The sequence below is a fragment of the Poecile atricapillus genome, chromosome 3 (assembly GCF_030490865.1).
Source record: "Poecile atricapillus isolate bPoeAtr1 chromosome 3, bPoeAtr1.hap1, whole genome shotgun sequence".
In the NCBI taxonomy this organism is placed as follows: Eukaryota; Metazoa; Chordata; class Aves; order Passeriformes; family Paridae; genus Poecile; species Poecile atricapillus.
The window spans coordinates 108489759-108499680 of record NC_081251.1 but is presented as its reverse complement, the minus strand read 5'-3'; the positions used below and the strand labels follow the sequence as shown (position 1 = coordinate 108499680).

At 40.6% G+C, this 9922-nt stretch overlaps 1 protein-coding gene across 1 annotated transcript; it reads right to left on the bottom strand.

The window, feature by feature from the left end:
* Nucleotides 1-215: 215 nt before the first annotated feature.
* Nucleotides 216-9597, bottom strand: ETAA1 (ETAA1 activator of ATR kinase). The gene is made up of 6 exons (XM_058836421.1): nt 9313-9597; nt 7663-7800; nt 7321-7397; nt 5700-5818; nt 3260-5394; nt 216-1445 (listed from the first exon to the last, which is right to left on the bottom strand). Exons 1-6 carry the CDS (start codon nt 9491-9493, stop codon nt 1330-1332), a joined length of 2766 nt encoding a protein of 921 aa, XP_058692404.1. The 5' UTR covers nt 9494-9597; the 3' UTR covers nt 216-1329.
* Between the last annotated feature and the right edge of the window lie 325 nt (nt 9598-9922).

The following is a 9922-nucleotide window of genomic DNA, read 5'->3' as shown; positions in this document are numbered from 1 at the left end:
GCTGGTTGCGTGTTGAAACAGTTTGTCCATCAAGGATTGTTAAATGGATCAAAGGAAGCACCTTGTCACTAAGTATGGGTAGAAAATCGAGGTATCAGGTAATTAGGGAAATTACCAAGTGAGGACTTCAGGTAAAGTCCATCTGGAATCCCTGTTTCCCTCCCTTTTACCAGTTTCTGTAATATAGTATTTTCAAAAACAGACTAGAAAAATGTGAAAAAAAATTTAATGATGACTTACAAATATACAATACTTACATTTTTAAGAGTTACAAGAACGGCATACTATAGAAACCAAAAGCTTCCTCCAACATTTGAAGGAACATTGCCAAGTTATTTATTTACAAAGAAAAATTACAGTCACTTTTCATAGTGTCACATGTTTACATATAAGCACTTCTCAGTTGAAAAATCTTGCAGCTTACCCAGAGGCAGTTTTTGCAGTCTGAGCTCTACACCCATCTATCTATCAGATCAAAGATTCTATCAGCCCATTAAGTTGATGTGACACAGCATTTTTACAATTCAACAGCCTTTGGTTTGAAACTAAGTACAACCCATATGGCTAAACTGATGCAAAGCTGCTGAGATTTTACCTGGTGTATTACATATTGCACATGGTTTGCTAAAATGGCATAGGCTACCTTTTTTAATTAGCTTGGTGATGTCTGTTTAGAAAAAGGTGATCCAATTTCCTTAGGATATTTCCAGTTCTTCCTGAAATGAATTTAAAAGAATATAACATGGTCTTTGCAGGACACTTTTTTGCATAATGGAACTTTTATATTAAATTCTTCCTTCTCTATGTACAATTCTTACCTTAGGTAAGACAAACTGAGCACACTTTCCAAAGTTTGTTCATTTCCATTAGTTTTCCAATGTTGGATGTTTCCTAGATTGTACTTTATTTAACCCAAAATTTTAAGAATTTCTTCTACCAAACATTAGAGCAAACATTAGTATTTCTTAATCTGTGTGTACTTGAGAGTCTTATAGATTAGAATACTTGCAATAATACATCCAGTCTGTTTTTGACACCTTCATTATGTGTGTATACCAATACTCCCATGATTTTCAGGCCATTTCATTTCAATGTGTGAACTCAGAATTTCATCTAGCTGAATGTAGTTTAGGACTACACATTTGAAACTGATTGATTTTAATTAAAACTAAGTACCTCCAGAGTATTAGTTATGGTTCAGGTTGAGGTCTTTTCATGTTGGAAAACAGAAAAAGCTTGCCATCAATAGCTGTGAACAGAGTTTAGAAAGGGTCTTCTGGCATTACAGTATTTCCCTACCAAAAGCTTACTCCACAGACAAAACAAACTTCAAGCATCTTTACAGAATGCCTGTGTTCTGGATTTTCTTCGTGCAAGAGCTTCTTGTTTTTTCCTTTCAATCTCTTCTTGAGAACATTTTCTATTTTTCTGTTCTACCGTAGATGCTGCAAATAATAAAAAACAAACATGTATTAGGAGTGTCAGGTTTGTTCAATATGTATTTTAACTCAGCCATTTTCAGTGTCTGAAGATCTATGGCAGGAGCACACTATTTTGACATACTGAGCACCCAAGTTAAAAATGGCTCATCTATCCTGTCCCCAAGGCAGGAAGGGGGCAAGATGCATGACCTTTGTAGTGCTACTGATTACTACCTCCCAAAGAATGCACTGGGATGCACACATTTGCTTCAAGGAAATTTTACTTGGGTGCCCTTCAAGTGAACTTTATGACATCAGGAGTCAACATAGAAGATGGCGATGGGTTAAGAAAATTAAGGCTATCAGAGTGAAAAGGGCTCTACAATTTAGTGAGTTAGGCAGAGATATGGACATGGGGATGGTATAGGCACAGGGGTCAGATACAGTACAGGTGTCACACAAATAAAACAAGATAGGTTGAAAAAAGGTCAAAAGTAGCAATAAAAATTGGCAAAGGAGACAAGAAGATGATAGCTAAGCATAGCCTTTTATATGGTGTGTTATAGAACTATAAATTCCCATACTATAAAATCCTGACCTCACTGGAACCAACAGGGACACTCCTTGCACGTACCGATAATTTTACCATTTCTACACACCAATTTCCAATTAATGTATTTTTAGTAAGTATTCAAACTGAATAAATAGAACAAAGGCTGTATTTGCTTCTCACAAGAAAATGTCCATGGAAAAATTAAATAGCAATTTTTGAAAGGACCACTTAATATCCATTTTTTGGTTAATGTCCTTTCCCTCAAAATTTAAGATGAAGAAAGTTATGGTTTATATGTAAAGAAAACCTATGCTATTTTCTTTCATTCCTTTACTCCATAGAACATTTATTAGAATAACTAATTGTTATCTCTTCCTTTCCTTCCCCATTTTAATCCAAAATTGCTACTTTCCATTTATATGCTTCTCTGCTGGGGAAGAAAGAGATAAAATACCCACTCTTCAACAATTAATTGTTTTGTTGCTTTTGCAACAGCGGTTCTTGAAAACGGGAGGTTAATATAGGACACTCTTAAAGTCATGTTTTATCAGAATGAATATTGATTAAAACTTTGCCAAGCTGTGAGATCAAGTAAAAATAAGACTGACTGGCACTTGACTGGTTCATTTCCCCAGCAAGTAACACTGAGCATGGAATATCACTGATTCTTGGTTGCCTGGCAGTAAGGAAGTGCCTGACCTCTCCTGCGGATGAAAAGGCATCTTAGTGTTTAGACTGATAGATAACACAAGAGTATTTCACTGGCAGTTTCAGCACAGAGCAAACAACAATACAGGCTGAGCTCTGAGAAGTGTCAAGTGATTTGAGGTTCCAAATTCCAGGTGTGCAGTAATATAAAGAAACTGGCACTCCACATCATCTGCTGTCTTCTTCCCCTGTCCCATCATTAAGTAAGGTTTTACTATGCATCAAAGTAACAGTATTTTTAAGTAATAAGTTAAGAAAACAGCATGCTGACTGCTGCATCAGCCTACACTTGATCCTAGGGAACCTGAGTGCCTATGGAGAGAGGCTGTGAGATATTTAGAGAAGCGTAATGCAAACAGGTGTCCTGAACTACAGGAATTCAAAATAAGCATCAGGACAATTTTACTTTTGAGAAAATAACCTCCAGATTCTCCTTAGAACATCTAACACCTTAACTGAATGGATGAATATTGAAGCCTATTTTAAGTTGCAGTACAGAACAAATTTCTCTGACATTCTGACTACAATAAGGAAACACACAGTAACAGTCTAACAGTGATACAATAAAGACAAATACCTGATGAAGACTGTACAAAAGACTCTGAAAGGTGCCTCTTGAAAGGTGATTTCTTATTGTCAAGCTTGCTGTGCAAAGTCACATTCACCTCATTCTTGCTTCCTTCCAAACCCTGCAGAGTAATTCCAATGCCCGAAGGATTCCCTGGATTTTCAGACCCTATATGAAGACCACCCTGAGAATTGTTAATCTTTCGGAACTTAAACTTTGAAGGCACAAGTGAAGTTTTGTTACCAGAGCTGCTACTTGGAATCTTTCCCACATTAGACAAGATATGTGAGCTGTTGAGTTCTTTTCTACTAAAAATATTTACTGCATTAACAGGACTTACTTCAGAACCTGTCTCTCCTGCTGGCACAGAATTTGACCTGTACCATTTCCCTGAAACAGTCTTGGCAGCATCTTCAGAAGCATCTTGATGACAGTTTTTAAGCAGTGCATATTTACACTCCACAGAAGGACCCGAGATCACAGCCTGAGGATTTGAGATGTTCTTAGAGTTCACCACATGAGCTGCTGTGGCCAGCCCATGCACTATCTTTGATGAATTCCTACTGGAATCATTTGGTGAGAGATCCTCCTGTTTTGCATTTGTTTTTTCTGCCAAGAAGAGATCAGGTAGTCTTTGTTTAGATGCTGGGAAGCTGCTACCAGCATTTGATATGGAATTAATACTGGCTCCTTGAATAGTTTTAGTTTTTTCATTTCCTTGTTTAACATCCTGGCTCTGAGTTTGCTTTTCTATATCATCACACACCTGATATAACAATTCATCATCCTCATAGTTTGCATCCCAAAGACTATTTGATCCACAAATACCTAATATCTCATCAGAGGATTTTGGTTCATTCCAGTCCTCAAATGACAGAGAGTATTTCTTTGGTATTTCATCTTGATTTGAGTGACCTGTATTAGCTTGGTTAACCACTTTGGTTAGATCATTAGGTTTCATGTTGGTAGAAACACTGGATGACTGACAGAAAATAGTAGGAGTGTTATTTCCAGGTTTTCCTGCTGGTTGTCTATGAGGATTAGATCTTGAAGGAAAAAGAGGAAGAGCATCGCTTTTAGGCTCAGTAGATTCATTTCCACTCTTGATTTCAGATTGCACTGAAACAGGAATATGGTTCAAATCACTGGTACTCTTCCAAACAGATTTGATTTTATCTGGCTTAACATCACATTTGCCATGCAAGGCCTTGGTCTCTGCCCTTGAGTTTTCTGTCTTGCACGGTTTTTGTAAAGACAGTGATTTTACAACATTTTGTGAGCTTTTACTAGCATGTTTCAAAGGTGAATATTGCAAACTGTTAGATTTGTTTGCAGTCCCCAAAAGAGTTACTGAGTTGCCACTACTTCTTTGCCTTGTTCCGCTAGCATCACTGAAATTGTGCACAAGTGGATTTGCAGGAATTTGTGGTGGTTCTTCAGTACTTATCAATTCAGGATTTTGGGTTATCTGCATCACAAAAGAGTCATCTGCCAAAAGATCTGTATCCCAGTCATCAAAGTCATCATTAACTACTCCAGCAAGCTTAGTAGAGGCCATCAATTGTGTCTTCAAATTAGGAGGATTTTTTTTTGTCAGGGTGTCAGTAGCAGGTTGTGGTAAAATCTGGTCAACACTTCCTATGGCAATCAGAGTATCCTTTTGATATGCCTCTGAATTACCATGCTGTGTCTCTTCGACTTTCTCAGGAAGGTTCTCCTCTTCCAAGGTACTTTTAATTTTATGAAAACTATTATTTAGAGAAATATCTGACAGCTCTTGGCTCAACTGTCCGCTGCATTTCTGGGTAGAGGAGTCAAAAAGAGCGCGAAGGGCTACCTCAGCCTCCAGGTCTACAGACTTTTGACTGCTGGATTGACAGGGCTCTGCCACAGGGATGCCAGTGCTCTGTCCAACTGGTTTCAGGGACACAGCAGTATCTGTTTCAGAACCTTCACCAAGAACTGATTTCTGGTTTTTCATATTTACTTCATCTTTAGAATTACTTGAAGACTCTGAGTTGGTCTCGATTAAGTTATGACCAAGCTTTTCCTGTTCCTGAACAGCATCTAACTCTACTAGGTTTTTATCAAACTCCTTAGCCAACTTCATGAGTTCCTCTTCGGGATTTTTTGTCTTAGGATATCTGGATTAAAAAGAAAATACAGAAAATAAAGTTAGAGTACTACTACTGAGAAAGTTTAGCCAAGTTCAGTTACATGACCGTATGAGCTGCTCATTCTCTGGTTTAACAGCTACTAAGGTATGACTAAATTCCACTGCTTCCAATATGCAGTCCATATCTACCCCCTCCAAGAAGACATAACAAGCCCACAGTTAAAAGCATTCTATATGCTAATGTACAATTATATGTTTCACTATACACAGAAGACCACACAGCCTTTTTCACGAAAACCCAGCTATGTTAGGCAAGAAGGAACTGTAACTTACCTTGTACAACTTAACTTGGTCCTAGCTCGCCCTTTTACTACCATAGGTGTACAGGGAATAGCATCCTCACCAATCCATGTTCCTATGAGGGAGCCTTCATTACAGGCTGCTTTTTCATCCTGAATAATTAAGATTTATAATGCTCAGAAATTTGACTTCAGATAAGGACTCAACTAGACACACATCTTACGTGAGTTAAAAGTTGTTAAACTAAATAAACAGTATGAAACCTGTAGAAAGCCACAGATAAGGGCAAAAACAAGTTAGGTGAGATTACTGCAAAAATTGTCCACTGACAGTCGTATCACTTTAATTATATCAATTTAAAGCAGGAACTTCAATTAAAATAACTGAATTATACTTTGGCATACAAATCTAGTAGTCTACTCCAGGTTTATACACATTCATGTTAGAAGCTGTGATCTAGTTTATTTCAGTATACTACTAAGGAGCTGTCTGAGAGGCCAGCAGCACAAACAGATTAGAGACCTTGAAATAAATTACACTCTGTATGCTTACAAAAGAAAATTCTGACTTCTTCCACTACAACTAATTTAGAAAAAGAGCCTTTAAATAGAATTAAGTGACCTTTAGAAACTAAATGGAATTGTTTCAGAGCTTCAAAGTTCAGGCTTGAATTTGAATTCTGAAATGAAAGCAATATAATACTGTGATGAATTGTTTAGAGGGACAAAGCAATAGGATGTAGCAAATTACTGCATGTAAGCCAGCAAAAATAATTTGAACTTTACTAACTACTAGGGTAGTTTTAAATAGATTCTCTTAGTCTTTGTAAATTTAAGGTTTTTTTAAATTTTTTTTTTTGTTTTAAAAAAATAAAAACAAACAGCAGAATACATTTATGGCAGAACTGTAACTATTTAAAAGGTAGGCAGTGGCATCCCTTATCAATGATTTTCCAATTCTTTTAGTATAGTTTCTCACAAATATGCTAAACAGTAAATATATTTTAAACAGCCATGTCAAAAAAGCAGGCATGTTTTGCAAGCTAAATACTAGAGATTTTAGGAATTACACGTTTTCCTCTTGCACTTAAAATCCAACAGCACTTTTGTTTTGATTTTCTAAGCTGTGGACATCAGGTTGACAGCAAGAGGGAAAGGGCAGAGATATTGGGGTAAAGAGGAAAATTAATTAGAGTATTGAAGCAAGGTTACTATATTTATGTTATTGCAAAATATCTCTCATCTGGGTCTTGTTCTTGTAAATCAGCAGACAATCAAGACTGTTCAAAATGCTTAAAAACAAGTAAATCCAGTATGTGAAGAAACTCTTACCTTGTAACAGATGAGTAATTAAGGATAAATAAATAGTATTCCTAAGACAAAAAGCTGTAACTTGTATTCTGAAAGTAAACCCTTTTAAACTGGAGCTGCTGCAAATTTCTTCATGTATCCTTTACTACAGCATCTGTGACTCACACAACAATCAGTCAACGCTGTGCTTACTACTTTAAATTCAATCCAGTTCTATAAACCAGTTTTCTACATGCCCAACTGTAACCATGACACTACAGTAACTAAAACCAAGGCTAAGGCTGAAGCACTATTCTCTTTGATTACTGCACATGCAAAGCATTGTTTTAGAAAGTTATGATTACCTGGGGAGCAATACGATTAACAATTTCTGAAATTTCTACTGCGCATCTACTGGTAGACTGCTTGGTTTTTCCATTGCCTATGAAAAAAAACAAACTTCTTAAAAATTTTGAAAGCTATTCAATTTATGAAGTACAGTACATATCAAGTAATTCAAATAAACCTGTAAACATTGAAGCTTGATTCAATGCTATATTGAAGAACTTACAGGTTTTTAATGAAAATAAAATCAAACAACCAATAGAAGTGAAAGCAACTTTTTTCCAATAAATCTTTTATAACTTTTACTACACTCCCACTCCATGCCTCAAATGGGTGTCCTGAAGTCTGGATTTTGGTATTACCTTGTCTGTGTGCAATTGGTGAATGAGAATCCCAAAAGATTTCTTGCTGCGTCTCAGTGTCATTAATAGGAGAGCTGAAAGTAGGTATTCGAGATTTCCTACTCAACGATCTTTTTGGTGTCTTATGTAAACATGGCTCTGTGTGAAAAGAAAGAATATCTTTATTGGAAAACAACAAATAAAAGGCAAAAATCATTTAGAACACAGAACAGGTCAAGACAAAAGAAGATGCTTTAGGAACATCAAGAAGAAAAATCAAGTTCACACTGACCAGGATTCCTTTACTCACAAAAGGAAAACTGTTCATAACTATACATTAAATATAGGACAGGACTCCCAGCTTTGCCAATTACATCATCACAGAGATAACAGAACATTACATCATCCTGACACCTTCACACCCAGCATCTGATTGTAAAGATGTCAATTCTTACACTTGAGAGGAATATATTGACTTAATCTTATATTAAGAGAAGAATTATGTATACCTCTAAGAAAGAATATTTTGTATTCTCACTTGCTTTGTGTCTTTCACCCAGACTCTGAGTTGAACTACTATTTTAATGGGCCTCCAAACTTCTCTGGGTCATAACCTACATTTGTCTGTATTTCCTCCCCTGGGCCTTCCCAGCTAGGACTATTAAAAGCAGGGATTTAGCTATTCAAAACCTGCTTGCAGCTGCCTTTGATCAGTAAGTGAACTAAACACCCTGTGTGAAACTCAGCTAGTCACCCCTGCCATTCAGAAATGATGCTGCAGATGTGAAAGCCTACAGAAATAATTTTAAAGATGCTATTACTATACAGGGAGAAATATCTTAGAAGATGTTTTGCCCTGAAGTGCATAGCATGGCCAGGTTTTATCCTCTCCTTGGTTAGTTCCAGTATTTGCTAAGGGAATCACAGAATGGGTAAAGTTGGAAAGGACCATAGTGATCACCTTATCCAACCTCTCTGCTCAAGCAGGGTCATCCCAGAGCATATGCTACAGGATTGTGCCCAGATGGTTCTGGAATATCCCCAGTGAGGGAAACTCCACACCCTCTCTGGGCAACCTGTTCCAGTGCAGTCACTGCAGAGTTAAGTTCTTCCTCATGTTCAGGTGGAACTTCCTGTCCATCAGTTTCTGCCTGCTTCTTGTGCTACTGCTCAGCACCACCGAGCCGAGCCTGGTCCATTCTCTTTGCACCCTCCCTTGAGATATTTATACACGATGTTGTGCCCTCTGTTTTCTCTTCTCAAGGCTAAACAGGACCAACTCCCTCACTCTTTCCTCGTAAAGACATTCTCCAAGCCACTAACCAACTCTGTAGCTCTCTGTTCCAGGAGCTCCATGCCTCTCTTGTTCTGAGCAGCCCAGAACCGGTCAGAATATTCCAGATGTGGGCTCACCAGGGCTGAACAGAGGGGCAGGCACACCTGTCTCGACCTCCTGGCAACGCTCTTCTTATAACGCACGCCAGGGTACCATTGTCCCGCCTGGCCCCCGGGGCAGGCTGGCTCAGCAAGCTCTTGACAGCAACAGCCCCTTCTCGGGGCGAGCGGAGATTTACACCGCACCAACCCCTCCTCACGGCTCGGCCGCGCCTCCCACCGCCTTCCAGAGGTAGCGGGCAGGGCCGGGGCCCCCAGGGGCCGCTCCCGCCGTACCTGCAGCGCGGGGCGAGCACGCCGCCTCCCCGGCGGGCAGGCCTCGGCCCGCGCCGCCTTCCACCGCCCCCTCCTCCGCGGGGAGCTCCGCCCGCCGCCGGCTGAGCTGCTCCTCGCCGCCGCTGCGCCTCCTCAGGGCGGCGGGCCTGAGGGACAGCCCCCTCCGCCGGCTACCGGGCATGGCGGCCGCTGCGGCGGCACCTCAGCGGTCCCGCTACCGGCAGCGCCGCCATTTTGCCGGGCAGCTCGCGAGGCCGCCGCCTATTGGCCGCCGCCGCGCCGCCTCGAGCGGCCATTGGCCCCGCGCTGAGAGGGCGGGCGGGCATGCGGACCCGGCGGAGAACTGCGGACCGGACCGGACCGGCCCCGCCCCGCCCCGCCCCGCCGTGAGGCGCCGCCGGGTCCTCCCGCCCGGCGCTGCCGCCGCCGCCGCCGCTGGGGCGGTGGAACCCTGCTGCCCCCGCAGCTGGGGGAAGGAAAAGCTTAGCCGTGGGCAGAGGGGCTGGATGTGCCCTCCCGCGGACGGTTGTTGTCGGCTTGGCCCGAATTGCCTCGGATCTACCATTAGCAAATTCTGGGATGACACCTAGGTGGGTGGGAATGTTGTTCT